This window comes from Centruroides sculpturatus, unplaced genomic scaffold (genome assembly GCF_000671375.1).
Source record: "Centruroides sculpturatus isolate CEXI.00-Female unplaced genomic scaffold, Cexi_2.0 scaffold209, whole genome shotgun sequence".
NCBI lineage: Eukaryota > Metazoa > Arthropoda > Arachnida > Scorpiones > Buthidae > Centruroides > Centruroides sculpturatus.
In genome coordinates this window covers 720,448-741,339 of record NW_019384446.1, presented here as the reverse complement: position 1 = coordinate 741,339, position 20,892 = coordinate 720,448, and the positions used below count along the sequence as shown (strand labels likewise).

The following is a 20,892-nucleotide window of genomic DNA, read 5'->3' as shown; positions in this document are numbered from 1 at the left end:
CATCCTGCTGTCTACTTGGGAGACTTCAACAGCCACCATGAATGCTGGAAATACCGTGACACTGATAAAAATGGTGACATGGTATTTAAATGGGCAGAGGAAAATAATCTTTATCTTCTGTTTGATGCTAAAGATCGATGCACCTTTAGGTCCAGCGCTTGGGGTTGTGAATATAATCCTGACTTGTGCTTTGTGTCTTCAGATAACAATAGACAACCGTTATCAGCTACACGAACAGTTTTAAATCAGTTCCCGCATAGCCAGCACTGCCCAATAATTATTGGAATTGGACTTAGTATTCCTATAGTAAATAGTATACCACGCCCAAGATGGAATTTTAACAAGGCTAACTGGACTTTGTTCTCAGAAGATCTTGACAAATGTTTGGGATGGATCCCACCTACATCCAACAATTATAAAAGGTTTGTTGGAGCACTGTTTAGCGTAGCCAAGAAATGTATACCTAGAGGATATCGCAAGATTTATATCCCAGGATGGAGTGAAAAAAGTGAATCACTATATAGGAAGTTCCTGGAATCTGGTGATCTTGAATTAGGGGATGAACTACTTCATAGCTTAGATGATGCCAGGCGCCTTAGATGGATAAACACTGTACAAAATTTGGATTTTACAAAGTCAAGTAGGAAGGCATGGTCCTTGCTTAGAAGATTGGGAGGAGCAACTGTCAAATCAGGTAGAGAAATCTTGATTACTCCAAATAGTATTGCAGAACATATACTAAACATATCTAGAGCTCCTAGAGATCGTGAATTCACAATTAAGATTAAAAAAGAACTTACGTCCATTAAAGCTAAATGTTTAAATGATACAGCGTACTCTCTACCTTTTGATACTGAAGAAATCTATGCTGCCCTTAAACAAATAAAAGCTGGTAAAGCCCCTGGAAATGATGGTGTCCATCCTGAATTCCTGTTACACAGCGGCAAGTATACTAAGCAATGGCTGGCTCGCTTCTTTACTGACATCTTACAGAAAGGTGAAATTCCTTTCGCTATGAAACAAGCTAAAATCATAGCTATCCTGAAACCTGGAAAACCTAACGATAGACCAGAGAGCTATCGACCTATCTCACTCTTGAGTGTGATGTATAAGCTATTAGAGAGACTTCTTTACAACAGATTGAGCAATACAATTTTTGAGAATATTCCGGTAGAGCAGGCTGGTTTTCGACCGAATAGGAGCTGCTCAGACCAGGTACTAGCCTTCACTACTTTTGTGGAGGCTGGATACCAAAGGCAATTAAAAACATCTGCAGTATACATCGATCTCACTGCAGCATATGATACTGTCTGGCGGCATGGCCTAATCTATAAGCTGCTTCGAGTGATACCCTGCTTAAAAATAGTTAAAATAATTGATGAGATGTTAAATAACCGACCCTTTCAAGTTGTCATGGGAAATTCGAGAAGTAGCATACGAAAACTAAATAATGGCCTACCTCAAGGCTCTGTCCTGGCACCACTGCTTTTTAGTCTTTACATAGCTGACTTGCCTCAAACAAAGGCAAGGAAATTTGGATATGCAGACGATTGGGTGATTGCCACGAGACATAAAGACCTTGCAATTACTGAAAAGATCCTGACAGAGGACTTATCAATCTTAGGACAATATTTTCGCCAGTGGAGACTTCAATTGAGTAAGACAAAAACTGAAGCTACATGCTTTCACCTTAATAACAAGCTGGCAAATGAAGAATTAAAGGTTTATTTTGACAATAATTTAATAATAAACATAATAAGAACCCGAAATATCTTGGTGTCACTTTGGATAAAACTTTATCTTTTAAAACACATCTGATGAATTTGGCTGCCAAGGTTAATACCAGAAACAACATCCTTCAAAGGCTATGTGGAACTACATGGGGTTCTTCGCCGTCCACTTTACGGATCTCTGCTCTTGGCCTGGTTTTCTCTGCAGTGGAATACTGTGCACTGATATGGATGAACAGTACTCACATTAAAAAACTGGATGCCCAACTAAATACTACTCTACGTATCATAACAGGTACTCTTAAATCAACTCCTATTCACTGGTTACTTATTTTGAGCCATATCCCTCCATCTGTACTTTGAAGGGACAGCACTCTGCTTAGGGAATATGGGAAAATATTGTCTAATCAACAACTCCCGATCCATCAGGATATTGAAGACCTCAGCATAAATCGACTTAAATCAAGACACTCCCCCTCTGATAAGAGCTAAATCCCTGCATTCCAATAATTTCAATCTCACTGAATCTTGGAAAAGGCTCTGGGCTGATGTCTCTCCGGTGGACAGTCGACAACTTCCTTGTATCACAAAGCGACCACCTGGATTTGAATTATCCAGAAATCTGTGGAGTGTGTTAAATAGAATTCGGACCAAACATGGGTTGTGCAGGGACAATCTTTTTAGGTGGGGAAAAGTTGCATCCCCACAGTGTGACTGTGGTGTGGAAAAACAGACTATACATCATATCTTGGAAGATTGTCCAGTAAGATCTTTTCCGGGACAACTGAGTGACTTCCTGATTGTGACTGAAAGTGCTTTAAACTATATTTCTAACTTAGACTTACATTTATGATTTGTGTTCTTTCTTTTTCTGCTTTCTGTTCTTTTTGTCAATTAGATGTGTAGCCATATGCTAAATAAATAAATAAGTGCCATGGAAAATGGAACCCAAATATGCTATTGATTACTGTTTGACACTAGGTGTTTTTATAGATAGGAACATGCATGTTCCCTAAATGAAATATAACACTAACTAGAATTACATTTCAGATAATATGAACTGACTGTGCTTGTATTACTATAGAAATATACAGATTTATAAAATTATAATAGTATGCCACTGAAAAATTTTAATTGATGCAGAAAATCATAATTATTTTATTACCCAGCATATTTAGTTTTTATAATAATAGATTTGCAGAAATAACACAGCTAATTTAGATAAAATTATAGTGAGTAAAACATATTGTTAGCAAATTGAATTTTGCTTATTTTTATAAACTAATTTTTTGAATTTTCTGATAATTTTAAATTATTCTGTATTTTACTTAATAGGTCATGACATGTGTGTTGAATTATTACTTGACCATAATAAGGAGAAAAAATTTGGAGGAAAATCTTTCTCACCTCTTCATTGTGCTGTGTAAGAATTAAGATAATATTTAAATAAATTAGTAGCTTGTTATTATTTATATATTATTTTTCTCTTATTGCTTTATTTTCTATATATATATAAGAAATTGATTTAATTAGTATTTATTTAAAAACTTGGATCATCCAAATATCTATAAATTTAATAAATAACCTTAATTAATAATAAGTTTTAGCATTTGAGAAAAATTACTGTAGGTTAATAAGTATATAAATTATCTTTTAACTGAAATTTTATTATCTTTTAAATGAAATTTTATGATTTAATAAAAATAGTCAAATAATAAATAAATAAAATAATGAAATACAATGGTAGACAAAATACCTTTATCTGAATCTATTCAAGTTTTTATATAACATATATACAGGGTCATACACAAAATACAGGATGCCACCCCTTATATTGGCCCACCAGGGGCCAAGCAGTTGTGCTCCCTGAACACTGGGAGTTTGGTTATGGGTTCGCATCTTGCCAGGACGGGCTGGTCACATGGAGTTTTTTGGGTTTTCTCCACATCTGTAATGTCTGAATAGGGATCATTTACCCTTAAAAAGACCTCCCAAAAAGCATTCTCCCTAGGCAGATTGCTCAAATGTTGCATTGCCATAGCATAACAAAATAAAGACACCGCTTATAATGTAGCCTTGCCTCTTGGTTTCAGTGCATTAAAATGAATTGAGTCTCCATCATAAAGCCTATAAAGTGTGCATATCATTACCAATATTTCTTTTACCCAATATACTGAAATTAAATATTTTAAAAAGATCTTATGCTATATTGACTGGCAATACCAAAGTATATCTGATGATTTTGAACTGATTTATGCTTCTCTCTGTCTATGTTGTAGAAAATAGAAACAAAAATATTGAATTTATGAAGTATTTTATTGTACATAAAATTTGTATAACTGTAAAAGAAAAACATGAAAATAAAAAATAGGATGTAACAGTTAAAGATACCCAAAATAGTCTCTCCATACAATAATGAAATGGTTAATTCTTGTGCTCCATTCATCTAGTACGCTATAAATTGTTGTTCAAAATGTTTTCACATGCTTTCACTTTATTACTCTGTAATTCTTGCAATGTACGCATTTGAAGCTCATAAACAATTGCCTTTAAATGATCCCTCCAGAGAAAGAAGTCCAAGTGAGGTCCAGAGATTGAGCATGCTACAGAAATGGTCCCACTCATCCAGTCCACTTTTTAATAAGTTAGTATTTAGCCACGTATGGACAATTACTGCAAAATGTAATGGCATTCTGCTGGAAGTAAAACTTTATTTTAATAAAGGTAGATCATCCAGAAATGGCAGGAGCACATCATTCAGATGCTGAAGATGTTTTACTCTGTTTAATTGCCTTTGCAAGAAGTTAGGTTTTGTTATTGTTTTGAGAGATACTGCACCATACATTCAGATGATCATGCTGTCAATGATCTGCATACACCCAATGTTCAGATCGTTACTGACTGTTCTGGCAGTTTCAGTTCTAAAAAAATGGTAGGTGGCATCATTGATGGTCACATGACATTAAATTAGGAGTTTGACTTCATAAATTTCTGCAAAACTATTCCCAGTTTTAGGAATCATTTTTATATAAAAACTGCCTCTCCTTATACTATAAGGACAGATCGTGTTCCTCTTCATAGTTATCTGAACTGATGACTGAGAATAGCCTGATGCCTTGGCTTTTTCTTATTGATATGCAAGGATCAATGAAAACACTAACCAAGACATCTGTTTTTTCTATTTTGACTATCATTATTTTCAATGTTTAATTTATTTTAACAATAATACTTTCACTTTTTGATAGAAAGTGCCTTAACAATGCACTTACCTGCAACAGATGTGTTTAGTTTGTGGAAGACTTCTCAACATAACTATGAGGCAGTCAATCACCTAGCTAAAAGGAGTAACTAGATGTCCCATATTTTATGAATGACCCTGTATGTATATATATGTACAGTACACAATTAAAAACATGAAATTGGCATTGTACTTTTTAATTAAGAAATATACATTACCTTTTATTATTTCATATTGATCCTTGAAGATTTTTAATTTATTACTTTTGTAAACATAGGAAAACTGTAAGCATGATAAACTGAATGATTGTTAATTCATAGATATTTACCATATTTTATGGCATGTAACTTAAGATGTGGCTTTTGTCCAAAAAACAATTGAAAATATTGCTCTGTATCTTTATATATGAAGTTGCAATCTCCCATAGGGTAATTAACTTCACTATATTTATGAATATAGCCTTCAGTAGGATACAAGTAACCTCTACCTAGTCCAACTCTTGAATTAAAATGTTATTGCTTAATTAAACATATTATTAGTGTTGTTATTTGCTATAGCTAAGCAGCCTTTACATGTATTCATATAGAGTAAATGACTTCTTTTAAATCTCTTTTTTCTTGCTAAATAAAGTATGCATTCTAATTTTTCTTTTAGCAGAATACAGTAAAAAAATTGGGCCAAGTGCCAAATATGGCTTAAATTAAATGTAATAAATAGTTTATGCTGAAATGTCTTATATGCCATAAATTATGGTAATCTACATTTCTCAGGTGGAGTCATTAGGACAAAATTTTTATTTTAATACATTAGATATATCTTTCATAATTAAAATAAATCAAACATGTATAGTATATCTAAATGAGATCTATAAAATTAACATATTTTGATCATTTACGTAGTTAAAATATGTTTATATCAAAGTAATTTCAAATTAATGGGTTTAAAATCATAATTTCTAAATCAATCAAATCATATTATTGTTATTATTATTAATTTTTTAACTTAATTAACTGATTTGGTTTTATTCAAAACTTATTCCTTCAGAATCTTGGTTTAACATACGTGATGAAAGAGTCTATAAATGTTTGCAATGTAAAATTCAATTAGATCCTTTCATATTGGATTTTATCATAAAATAATGAATAAACAAGATTTTGCCAAAAGGAAAGCTTTTTGTTATTGTTTTATATCAATAGAAAGACATTATTAACTTTATCTGTAGATGCTTCCTACTATAAACTATTAGGTGAGTGTAATTAAAGTATCTCTATTCAACACTGTCTAGAGAGATATTTGACCCTTTCACAAGCCAAATTGATTAACTTCATTTGTAAATCCTTATTATAATTGTTATTATTTTTACATTTTTCATGTAACTAATTAAAAACACATTCTACANATTAAAGTATCTCTATTCAACACTGTCTAGAGAGATATTTGACCCTTTCACAAGCCAAATTGATTAACTTCATTTGTAAATCCTTATTATAATTGTTATTATTTTTACATTTTTCATGTAACTAATTAAAAACACATTCTACAATGTTTATTTAATTTAAAGTTTAAAAGGAATTTTAAAAAATAATTTACATTATCGATTTTTATACTTTTTGTTTTGTGGAGTTAATTGATTTGGCAAGTGAGCAGCTCATTTAATAGTCCAAATCCAACCAAATCTGATATAGTAGCATTTTAAAATATTCAGATATTCTTGTAAAAAAAAGAAAAGATTCCAAACTTATGACTATGCCACTTTTGGTGCTGCAAGCAAGAAACATTTTATTTGTACAAGACACTCATGCTATTGGTGATATAAGTACTACTGTTTCATATAGTCTCTATTTTGAGGGTGTATCCTAAAGGCAATGAACAGTGTGTTTAAGAACTAATAGTAATTGATGCTCTGTGATGATTCTCATATGCAATGTTATACCATCTTTTTAGGTTGCCAAATTTGCAATATGTTATCAATAAACCATACTTTTTAAGTGTCCCCCAACCAAAAATCACATGGATTAAGATCTGGAGAGGCATTAGGAATTGCACAACTAATCACTCTGTTATGAGTAAAATGTCAAAGAAACTGCTAAACATAGCATCTGATGTGTTTGTGTTCCATCTTGCAAGAGAGTGATTGACTCAAGGTACTGTCATTGTTGCAGTTGGGGTATGAGAAAAATGTCAATTATCTCTCTATCCCTGGGCTGTCACAGAACATGTCACAGTTCTCTTGGGATTAACTTCTTCAGAAAGAATGTCCCAAGAAAGAATGTCTGTGAATTTATATCAGACTGTAACTTTGGACAACTTCAGTGGAATATGCTGGAAAACATGAGGGGAAACCATTGTTCAAACAAAACAATTAAAGATGTTCACTGTGCCTTGTCACTCGACATGATCTTCCATGGCCATAATGCACTAACTGTGATGATGATGATAATGATCAAATTAATGTCAATCAAAATCTTCATAGTTTCATTCATCATTCTTCTAGATATTTTAATAATGTATCTACATAAATAAGTCTTCAAACATTGATTGCTCTTCCCAATTTTCTTTATTAAATAAATTTCTACTTACTTTTTCTCTCTCTTCTTGTAATAATACTGATGTATGTAACTTAATATTTTAAAAGAATTATTATTATATTATTATTATTATTTTAAGTATTTTTTTTATTACTTTACAAAAATATTCTTTGAAATAATATATTTAAATTTCTTATCATTTGCACTTCTCATCTCAGCTCATTATATATTAATATTGATACTTCTTTCCCTATATATTTTTATAGTAAATTCAAATGTTTAAATAATAATTCTGAATCCAAGAATTTTTATTTAAAATTAAATTTAAATAGACAAAAGTCAAAAATTAATTTTTCTTCAAAACACAGATTCAGGTCTTACTTGCTTTGATAAATCTCCTTTTAAAATCATCTGTCTTATTAAATATACAGTAGATCCCCCTATAAAACCGTTTCCTATAGTTATGATTCCTATAAAAATTGTGGCATTATCCGTANAAAATCTTTTAATATTCTTTTCTGCACATGCCAAGTTTCAATAGTGTACATTGTTTTGTTTACAGAACTGTCCCATAGAGAGTTCTTCAGACTTTTAAATAGCATGGATTAATGTGAAACAAGTTCAGCTGGAATTAAATAACAGGAAGGCTGAGGTGTTTTTCAGGACCAGAAAATTATTTTTCTGTAGTTTTTGTGCAAGAAATTAAGCCATGAAACATTTAAATATTTGAAGGTTATAGCACCTGAGGTTATGTTATAGAGCAGGTGTTCATGGTTGTCATTACATCATGCCTAGCTGACAAACATCTATGACATCATGACTATCTCTTGCAGCAATCATGAGAATTCTTCGTGATGTCATCAGGTCACTAAAAATGACATCAGAGCAGAAAATCACGTACTTCTGCATGTAATTATGTGACAATAAAAAAATTGTACATGATCATGTGTATAAGGCAGTGATTTTCTGCTGAGGTTGTTTTTGCGTGTGGGGTTTTTTATTTTTATTTTTGAATGATGCTAAAATCAAAAGACATATTTGTAGTCCCTGAACTAAGGGAGTCAATAAATAATGATTAATTTTAAGATTAACTGATCAATGATCAACTCATGCTTGGCAATATTTTAAAGGTATTACAAAGAAATTACTGTACAATAGTGCATGATTTGAAGTAATGTAAAACAAAGGTTTGTAATATGTCCATAAAAACAAATTCTATAGATGTCCATTTAGACTTCTCTGAGATCTTCAGTAATGTTGGTGATGAATACAGCAAACACTTTTATTAGAAATTTCTCTCATGGAAAATTAGTGCCATGGAATCCTAGAGATCGTGAATTCACAATTAAAATTAAAAAAAATTATTGCATTTATAGCTTCACATATTGATTTAATGTGATAAGAATTAACATATCATATCTTTCAACAAATCTAGTACCAAATTGTATGTTGTGTTTATTTTAATATTAGTGAACTCCCATATAGCATGAATTTGTACATGACAAAAAAATTGCGACCAGTATTCGTACAAAATTCTAATCTTGTCATCCAAAAGTATACGTTTTCTTTTTCAACTACTAGGCATAGGTTTAAACTTGCATAAAATCATCTGATAGTACTGTACATGTTTCAGTAATGCTATTTCCTATAACACAATGTATTTCCAAGTTGTATGGGACTCTACTGTATTTTAAATTAGTCTTGTTAATCTAAAATTTAAACTTCTGTTTCAATAAACTATGGCTCATAGTCACTGTACAGTAGTTCATGAATTATGCCATCAGAGAATGAATTATCAATTATGCCATCTATTCCCAGATTATGAATTATCAATTATGCCATCTAAATTCCCAGTCTGATGTTAGGATTGCATTTGAATCCCATTTTATGCCAAACTTTTCTTCAAGTGTTTCAAAATTATGAATAAATAAATTAAAATTATTTACTTTTTAATCATTACAATTAATCACTTTACTGGGTAATGATACTGTCTGCCTTCATCCATAATTCATAATTAATTTAAGATACAGCTTTAAAATAACCCAATTAAATTTTAGTATTTTTGAAGTACAAATTAATGAGTATTTCTTGTTAATTAACATATTACAATAAAGCTTATTTAGTTTTTTAAAATTTTAATGCAATATTTTGCATTCTCAGTTATCTAGAGAGCTTGAATGTATACACATTCACTTACACACTCATGCTAAAACTCATTTGTGTACATTTGTCTTTTTTAAACTGCTTTTATGTGCACCTAAATTGACATGAAGTAAATGTCTAACATACTTTTTGTTATATTCTATATTTTTGTTCAAAAAGTCAAATAGAAAATTTGAATGAAGTACAGGGTGTTCATGGTTGTCATTACATCATGCCTAGCTGACAAACATCTATGACATCATGACTATCTCTTGCAGCAATCATGAGAAATCTTCGTGATGTCATCAGGTCACTAAAAATGACATNAAAGCTTATTTAGTTTTTTAAAATTTTAATGCAATATTTTGCATTCTCAGTTATCTAGAGAGCTTGAATGTATACACATTCACTTACACACTCATGCTAAAACTCATTTGTGTACATTTGTCTTTTTTAAACTGCTTTTATGTGCACCTAAATTGACATGAAGTAAATGTCTAACATACTTTTTGTTATATTCTATATTTTTGTTCAAAAAGTCAAATAGAAAATTTGAATGAAGTACAGTCATTATGTAGAAATTAACTGAAAGAATGCAATATTAAAATTTTTACTAAAATGCAAGATCCGATATAGCGTTTTTCTACCTTAAGCTCTAATTTTATTTTTAAAACTTGGAAACATTTTGAATAAATAATTGTAAATACTACTAGATTAAAGAAACAGAATCTGTATTATTAACACTGTTTTTGACTCAATTTGAGCAATCTTTAACACATTAAAATATAAATAGAAAGCCGAATTAAAAATTGAATGTATACAAACATATGCCAATTTTTAACATTGCATTTTATTTATGCTTTAATTAATTTAATGTACTGAAAATAGCTCAAACCAAGTTGAAAATCTCACAGTGTTAATAGAAATTCAATTTCCTGAATCTAGTAATGTTTATGATTACTAATTTCACTTTTTATTGAAACTAATTGTTAAATTAATATGCATCAATGTCCTTAATTTAATCAAAATTATTCTATCAATCACTATATCAGTGTATTTCTATTAATAGGACTTATCATACTGGTGTATAACAAACAGGTAATTGAAAAATAAAACAATTTTCATCTGTGTAACTGTGAGGCTGTAATCTTATACACCAGTATGATAAGTCCTATTAATAGAAATACACTGATATAGTGATTGAAAGAATAATTTTAATTGTTAAATATTTACAAAAATTCTGAAAATCAGTTTTATCTGTGAATTTGAATTTAAAATAAGTAATCAGAGTTGTTATAAGTTTTATGTTAAGAAAATACTTTATAAATCATGTAATCTGAGATTGTCAGCAAGTTAGCAATTGTATATACAGTCAACCCCCTATAACACGGTAGATATGTTCCGTTCTTTATAAAATTTATGTTCTAAGAGTCCTTGAATACATGAGCCAATCACAGCCCAGCACATATGCAGTTTATGGACTATGGCTATTTGAAAGGTTTTCTTCCATAAAATTAATTGATTCTAGACTAATTCGACTCAACATTTCCAAAATATGTATAATTTTTGGGAATAATCCATATAAACTATGCTATAAACAAAAAATTGTAGGATTACTTACTGAGTGTGCACCGTTCTACAACGTCATCGCTTAAGCTTGTTTTTGTTGTGGAGCTTGTCATCGAGTGGCGCTCGCGTGCTTTCTGATAAATTTTTTTTTTTTGCAAAAAATTTGCTTAACTTCGGAGACATCATTAATATAAATATAATTTTTATGGCCGTTAAATAATAAATGGTTTTAGTAGGTCCGCTGCTCATTTAAACTCAACTCGTTTGTGCAATATCCGCTATTGGTCTAGATTCGACCAATCCTGTCGCGATACAAGTCGGTGATGACGTTTTACTGAATTATAGGAGTTTTTTAGCATGTTTGTACGAATACTGTTGCAATTTTTTTGCCTTATATAGGAATCCGAACTATATGAACCTGTGTTATAGGGGGGTCGACTGTATATATATATACATATGTAGTAATATAAAATTCTATTGTTATTTTTTAAATTTACTANTATACGTATTTTGGAAATGTTGAGTCGAATTAGTCTAGAATCGATTAATTTTATGAAAGAAAACCTTTCAAACAGCCGTAGTCCGTAAACTATGATTCCTACAAAATTGATTCATAAAGAACGGAACGTATCTACCGTCTTATAGGGAGATCTACTGTAATTATTGTTCCACTTATATGATACCATTATCTTCAATTACTGATATTAATTCAAATCTTTAATTAAGAATTAAAGTCTTAAAATTAAAAAAAATTATTGCATTTATAGCTTCACATATTGATTTAATGTGATAAGAATTAACATATCATATCTTTCAACAAATCTAGTACCAAATTGTATGTTGTGTTTATTTTAATATTAGTGAACTCCCATATAGCATGAATTTGTACATGACAAAAAAATTGCGACCAGTATTCGTACAAAATTCTAATCTTGTCATCCAAAAGTATACGTTTTCTTTTTCAACTACTAGGCATAGGTTTAAACTTGCATAAAATCATCTGATAGTACTGTACATGTTTCAGTAATGCTATTTCCTATAACACAATGTATTTCCAAGTTGTATGGGACTCTACTGTATTTTAAATTAGTCTTGTTAATCTAAAATTTAAACTTCTGTTTCAATAAACTATGGCTCATAGTCACTGTACAGTAGTTCATGAATTATGCCATCAGAGAATGAATTATCAATTATGCCATCTATTCCCAGATTATGAATTATCAATTATGCCATCTAAATTCCCAGTCTGATGTTAGGATTGCATTTGAATCCCATTTTATGCCAAACTTTTCTTCAAGTGTTTCAAAATTATGAATAAATAAATTAAAATTATTTACTTTTTAATCATTACAATTAATCACTTTACTGGGTAATGATACTGTCTGCCTTCATCCATAATTCATAATTAATTTAAGATACAGCTTTAAAATAACCCAATTAAATTTTAGTATTTTTGAAGTACAAATTAATGAGTATTTCTTGTTAATTAACATATTACAATAAAGCTTATTTAGTTTTTTAAAATTTTAATGCAATATTTTGCATTCTCAGTTATCTAGAGAGCTTGAATGTATACACATTCACTTACACACTCATGCTAAAACTCATTTGTGTACATTTGTCTTTTTTAAACTGCTTTTATGTGCACCTAAATTGACATGAAGTAAATGTCTAACATACTTTTTGTTATATTCTATATTTTTGTTCAAAAAGTCAAATAGAAAATTTGAATGAAGTACAGTCATTATGTAGAAATTAACTGAAAGAATGCAATATTAAAATTTTTACTAAAATGCAAGATCCGATATAGCGTTTTTCTACCTTAAGCTCTAATTTTATTTTTAAAACTTGGAAACATTTTGAATAAATAATTGTAAATACTACTAGATTAAAGAAACAGAATCTGTATTATTAACACTGTTTTTGACTCAATTTGAGCAATCTTTAACACATTAAAATATAAATAGAAAGCCGAATTAAAAATTGAATGTATACAAACATATGCCAATTTTTAACATTGCATTTTATTTATGCTTTAATTAATTTAATGTACTGAAAATAGCTCAAACCAAGTTGAAAATCTCACAGTGTTAATAGAAATTCAATTTCCTGAATCTAGTAATGTTTATGATTACTAATTTCACTTTTTATTGGAACTAATTGTTAAATTAATATGCATCAATGTCCTTAATTTAATCAAATTATTCTATCAATCACTATATCAGTGTATTTCTATTAATAGGACTTATCATACTGGTGTATAACAAACAGGTAATTGAAAAATAAAACAATTTTCATCTGTGTAACTGTGAGGCTGTAATCTTATACACCAGTATGATAAGTCCTATTAATAGAAATACACTGATATAGTGATTGAAAGAATAATTTTAATTGTTAAATATTTACAAAAATTCTGAAAATCAGTTTTATCTGTGAATTTGAATTTAAAATAAGTAATCAGAGTTGTTATAAGTTTTATGTTAAGAAAATACTTTATAAATCATGTAATCTGAGATTGTCAGCAAGTTAGCAATTGTATATACAGTCAACCCCCTATAACACGGTAGATATGTTCCGTTCTTTATAAAATTTATGTTCTAAGAGTCCTTGAATACATGAGCCAATCACAGCCCAGCACATATGCAGTTTATGGACTACGGCTATTTGAAAGGTTTTCTTCCATAAAATTAATTGATTCTAGACTAATTCGACTCAACATTTCCAAAATATGTATAATTTTTGGGAATAATCCATATAAACTATGCTATAAACAAAAAATTGTAGGATTACTTACTGAGTGTGCACCGTTCTACAACGTCATCGCTTAAGCTTGTTTTTGTTGTGGAGCTTGTCATCGAGTGGCGCTCGCGTGCTTTCTGATAAATTTTTTTTTTTTGCAAAAAATTTGCTTAACTTCGGAGACATCATTAATATAAATATAATTTTTATGGCCGTTAAATAATAAATGGTTTTAGTAGGTCCGCTGCTCATTTAAACTCAACTCGTTTGTGCAATATCCGCTATTGGTCTAGATTCGACCAATCCTGTCGCGATACAAGTCGGTGATGACGTTTTACTGAATTATAGGAGTTTTTTAGCATGTTTGTACGAATACTGTTGCAATTTTTTTGCCTTATATAGGAATCCGAACTATATGAACCTGTGTTATAGGGGGGTCGACTGTATATATATATACATATGTAGTAATATAAAATTCTATTGTTATTTTTTAAATTTACTAAAAAGATATATCTTGTAGTATTTGAAGACTATTCACATTCTCAGAAAAAATTTATAATAAAATTTTAAAGCTATTTGAATATATTATTAATCAAAGATAATTTATTGCTTTAATATTGAACACCTCTTTAATTTATTGTCAAATATTGTGTTTATGCATGACTTATACTGATTCTTATGTCCTCTTCTCCATGCCTGCCTGTTGCTGTCTGACAGTTCTAATCCGTAAGTATATTTCTCTTAATTAAATCCACATTTAAAAAATTTTTATTTTATACAGCTTATATGTTTAACGAAAAACTATCTCTGCTTTTTTTATGTACAGAAATTTATTTGTTTTTTTGTCTTCTAACTACATTCATTGTATGTAGTATCATTTTTAATCATTTAATATTAATATTACTTTAATTAAAATTTAACCCTTCAAGATTGTTTCTATCTGTATATATCAGTGTCATAATTCTTTAGTAAGTTGCATCAAGTTATGATGTGGATTAAATAAATTCAAATTATTTGCTTTAAAGAAAAATGCTTTATTTTCAAAAGCAGTTTATGTAGAAGAGGCTGCAATTATCTTTTTTTTTTATTATTTAAATTACCACAATTGAAGATATATTGTTCACTTTCTATTACATTAAATTTCTCATTAGCTATTACTTTTTAATAATTATTTTCTAATTGATTAATAAGTGTTTTTTTTTTTGTAAAAAAATAATTATTTAATAAAAACCATGTTTTATGGCTATGAAAATTGTCAGAAGTTTTTTCCATCAATATCCATTTTTATTATGCTCTCAATATAAATTTTATATTATTAAAATTTGTTTCTATTAATGAATGAATATTAAGTGGTATCTTGTTTTATTATGCATGCTGTTGCTATCATTGTTATTCAAAGTAGAAATATGATGGATTCTTTATATAAAAACAACTTTAAAACTCTTAATAAAATGCATGTTTTTATGTTTTTGAACTATATTAAAGCAATATATGTTTTAAAAGAAATTTTAAAGATTTATTGTTATGTATCTTTTTTAAACGATTTTAACTATAATGTACTAAATGAATTTATGATATTTTATGTTTAAACAGATGTAACATGACAATATAGTAAGAAAGTGATTTTTCTGCTATTGTGAAAGTAATTTTTGATATCCTGTACTCTCTATGGCAGTAATTCAGCCATTTCTTAGTTATTAATTATTAAATTGATTGGAAATACTTTAAATAGCATGTTCTACAAACATACATTGAAGTAATGTGTCCTATAAGATTCATATTTGTAATATAGATATTTTTATTGTCTTACTATATTACAAATAGTTACACAGTAAAACCTTTGTAAATCAGAATTCCACCTAACCAAATTTATTTAATTTCTGACATGTTTCCATTTTGAATGTGTTTCAGTTTTTTGTGTTTTATCTTTAAAATATTATAGATAAATGTCATAATATAGATTTTTAAAAATTTTTTTAATAATAAATCATTTTTACCTACTTAGAAACATTTTATTACTAGGTTTAATCCAAAGTGAATCACTTTGGATTAAACCTAAAGATTAAAACTAAAGATGTGAATATTCAAACACAAGAATTGAGAAATATTCATTCTAAAAAGTTTGTTTTTTCTGAGAACACATGAATATTGAATACATCTGTAATGCAATTTATTATGAGCTTGCATGACAATGAATAATACAGTTTGAGTACCAAAAACTGTGGTCTTGCTTGCTGTTAGAAATCCTAATTGCATTACAGTAATACAGAGACCAAGTGATTCTGTGATCTGACTTCTCAAGGAATTTTAATACTCTGCTTGATCTCTGTAATTATCAAAATGCTACTGTGTTACTGCTCATTCTTGAACACCATTACTAAACCTTTAATTCCTGTAACATAGCATTTAAAACAATTTTGAACTAATGCTTTCAATCTTACCCAAGGTCTGCTTCAGGTTTTTAAACAAATTGTATTCCAAAAACAGAATGCTTAGAATCAAACATTTTTTTAGATGCATTAAATTTTAAAAATTTGGAACATAAATCAAAATTAAACAAATGGTGGCATTTATGTGAATTCAATATATACATATAAGGCCACCTATATGTACTGTACTTATTATATGAGATCATTCTAAACATTTTATTTTTGGAATACAATTTGTTTAAGAACCTGAAGCAGACTTTGGGTAAGGTCGAAAGCATTAGTTCGATATTGTTATAAATGCTATTTTACTGGAATTAAAGGTTTAGTAATGGTGTTCATTGGTACTGGTAATTAAACTAGAAGATTTTGTTATGCTCATTCTTGTCATTTTAGCAAATTATAATGTATTCATTGCTTGTTCTTGAACTTGGTTCTAGGAAACTCAATCAAATTTCAGAATAAATTTGATTCTGCCTCTGATTACTTTAGACCAGTGGTTCTCAACCAGGATCCACATGGACCCTAGGGGCCCATGTAACATTATTGAAAAAATATACCAAATTGGGGTTCACGGTGATATTTTAGTGGTCCATAGGGTATTTCTATTTCAGAACAATTGTTTTACTGAGAATTAAATTTCTACAGTTCTACAGTATGTATATTGTCAATTTCTTTATTACTCATTTCTTGCATAAGGGTTAAAATATAAATTATGTAAAATATTGAATATATGTATCTCATTGACAAAGGTCAAAGAGAATTATAAAGCCAGGGCTTGTTAGGAGAATCTTATACCATCAGCGTCATGTCACTTGACAGTGACATTTCTGAATGTTTTCTTTTTTTTTTGTTGAAAATTTTAGGTTTTTTTTTTCTTGTGTAATGTCTATGGGGGGGTCCACAAAAAAAATTAAGAGGAAAAGGGATTCATGGGTAAAAAGGTTGAGAACCACTGCTTTAGACAAAGACTAATATTAACAAAGACCTTGTGTTTATATTTCTCCTTGTCATATGACCTGTGCTTCTCTGAAAAGGTTTGAAATTATTCTCAGGATACAATTTGTCACGCTCTGCAGTGACTGTTATACCTGGAGTCTTCTTTGTCTACAAGTGCAATTTTAATTTTCTACTCTATTTGGGTTACATTGCAGTCTTTGTACCCACATACCTTTTCTGTTTACACAGTGGACAGATTTTTGGCTCAGAGTAAAATTTAACAAGAAAATTATCCCATTCTGAAGTTTTCCATATAAGTAAGTTTTTGTTTTATTCAGGTTTTACTGCATACAGAAATATACCTACTTTTTATAGTTATTAAAACTTTTAATGTTTATATTTTCATGATTTAGCATAAAGAGAACATATTTAAGAAATATGAAATTATAGCTTAGCTTAATTTTCATTAAAAATCATTATGTATAAAATAAAGTATGTATAAATATGTATTGAAATATATTAGAAATGACAAAATTTTCAAATGACATAAAGTAAGTATTGAATATTTGTATTTTAAAAATTATAGTTAAATTGTTACAGAACTATTTGTGGTCTGTAATAGCAAAAGATGTGAGAAAAATTTTCCTTAAACAAGTATTGAAACATATTAAGATTTTAACAAAAAATAAAACAGTAACAACAAAGAAGTTCATTTTCCAAACTTGACATGTCATGTATTTACATAATAGGATTAGGAGTCTCCAAGTAAAATTTAGTCTCCAAATAACTTGTAGCAGAAAGTGATTGAATATAAAAAAATGTTAATAATAATCAAATGAAAAGAAGGAATGTAAAGGCACCTATGCTTTCTTGTGCTATCTACAATTGTAGTATGAAAATAAAATCATCTAGAAGTAAATAATCATTAATATATCAGTTGTTAGAAGTTACTGAAATTATATAATGCATAATAAAAAAGCATACAAGTTTAAACATTGTTTTGCAATTTAAGAGAATTAGTATGTATGATATCTGAAAGTTTAGTAAACTTAAATATATCATATTAAATGTTTAATGAATATTACTATAAAAAGAACTAATAGTTGCAGCTAATAACAAAAAATATATGAACAGTAATGATGAAGACAAAGATAAATAAGTGTATATACTTTGTCTAAGAAGAAAGTTAATGTGGGAGATGATTGAATTTTGCTTATTTTTGTCTTTAATCTTATCTCTACAAGTGTAATACCACATATGGTACATAATGCAAGAGAAGATAGAAAAAGTTAGATCCTTGATTTATGATTTAGTGTTGATTCTGGTTGATGCATATATATATATACAGTGGAACCTTGGTTCCTGATGTTTGGACTTATACCAAATAGGATGTATACCAAACCAACCTTTCCCATAAGAAGTAATGTAAAAATGATTAATCTGTTCTCATGTAGAAAAAATGGCTGGCTTTAAACACCTTGCTTTCCTGGCTAGTTCCTGCTTGATTTTTTATGAGATCAACATGTATTTTTTTAGCTTTCTCACAAATAATTGCTTCTGATACATTGTTGCCAGCACACTGTTTTTCAGTTATCCAAAGCAAAAACAATTTCTCAACATGATCTAATGTTTAGAAATTGATTTAACCCCTTTCAAAACGTTAGCAGATTTAATAATGTCTTTATTTTTTACGATTGCCAATATTGTCGTTCACAGAGTACGGTATTCAACAGTTAAATCTCAAACATGCATGCCACCTTCATATTTCTCAACAATCTCTTTTATCAGTTCCATTGTGATTCTAGTCATTTTTTTTTATTTTTCTGTTGTTTTTCATTTGCCTTTTTGCAGTTCATGATTAATAAAAATAATAAAATTTTACATATAAATTAAAATCAGAAGAAATTTAACAAAGTTATAAAATGTAGCACTGTGAACGTCTAGTCTGGTCTAGTACACCAATAGTGCTACTTGTTTATAGATGGTGCATATAATTGAATTAAGTCGTATATCGAGCAAAATTTGTTTCATTCAAACAGGACGTATTCTGAATTGGATGTATTTTAAAGCAGACATATACCGAGGTACCACTGTATTTTATAGATGTATACAGAATAGGGGAACCCGTAGCTATTATTTAAATTAACAATAAATTCAGTATATTATTATTATTATTTGATGCGGTTTTTTGCATTTTTGGCTGCATTTTAGTAGGTATGCCTTGAGAAATTCGGTATATTATTATTTTTATTTGTAATAGGAATTTATTATTTATACCAAGGAATGACACCGCTGCTATTCTAGTCTATTCTATTAGCCTGGAACGCCTACTAGGGGGCGTTCCAGGCTACTAGAATAGATGGATTAGAAGTACGAAATAATCTAATAATCTTAATCTTTGTTGTTGTTTTTTGCTCAGGCAATGCCGTGCTCATCTGTTGGTCAAAAAATAAAAAGGGATATTTCAGTGGATTTTCTAATGTATTATATTTTGAAATACATTTGTTTTTATACCAATGTATTTAATCAATTAAAAACATTGGTTATCAACAATTATTGATGTATTGACTAGATAATTCCTTTGCTAGTTTACATTACTATTTAAAATTTTATAAACTAGTGCTGTTTTATTAGTTTAGTTCTCCTTCCCAGTATTTGCCATATCTGATTCTTGCACTAGACATTTTACAATATCATTGTCATTATTATTATTTTATTATATTATTTTTTTCAATATATTTTTTGTTTATTTGTAAATAATTGTACTTGAACTGAAATATTTGAATGTTGTTTTTTTAGTTGGAAATAACACTGTTGAAATAGTTCAGTTCAATATCAGTTTTTCAAAAAACTCATTATGCTCAAAAAACAAATACAATAGCACCTGTAACTTGACTCTTGATAACTCAGCATTCCATAAAACTCACCATGTTATCCAAGAAATACATTTAATCTAATTATTATCTCTATAACTTAACACTAAGTTCAAATAAGTTATCATTATTCACTGGCAACACTTGATAATAACACCAATTCCACATGTTAACAAAGAATACAGTAGAGCATCGATTATCCGACTCAATTGGGGACTGGGGTTGGTTGGATAATTGAAAAGTTGGATAACCGAAAAGTATGAAAAAATCCATTATTAGTGTAGTATATTATTAAATCCCATGTAATTAGTATATTAGTATATCGCTATTAACCTACTTCTTGTTGAATTTTCATTGATGTTAAGCCTAACAAAAATTTTTTAAAAATAATAATCGTTGCTATTGTATCGTTAAAAATTAGAAAATTAAGCCTCGTTTAAATACTGGCTAAAACACGTAAAAATAATATTAAAGTAGCCAAGACAGAGCCAAATATTGTAGCGCCACATCACTAGCGGACATTTGAAATTTGCCGACTAACACTAAGCAGTCAAAAACGAACAGTAACAAAAAAAAACTTTATTAAAAAGGTCAGAGTAGTCACCAACATACTCGGGTGACACCCGGACAAATCCCCCGAACTTTCGCGGCTTTCTTTACGCGTTGCCAGCCACTCTTGTTGGCAAGTGTTGCCAGACAGTGTTCGGG

The 20,892-nt window shown here is 29.3% G+C and overlaps 1 protein-coding gene across 1 annotated transcript in view; it reads left to right on the top strand.

Moving 5' to 3' along the window:
- Positions 1-20,892, top strand: part of LOC111620394 (serine/threonine-protein phosphatase 6 regulatory ankyrin repeat subunit A-like) — a 181,244-nt gene that overhangs the window by 89,995 nt on the left and 70,357 nt on the right. The window contains exons 22-23 of the mRNA XM_023362308.1: positions 3,066-3,153; positions 14,664-14,672. Coding sequence (XP_023218076.1) covers positions 3,066-3,153; positions 14,664-14,672 — 97 coding nt within the window. The remainder of the gene's footprint in view (positions 1-3,065; positions 3,154-14,663; positions 14,673-20,892) is intronic.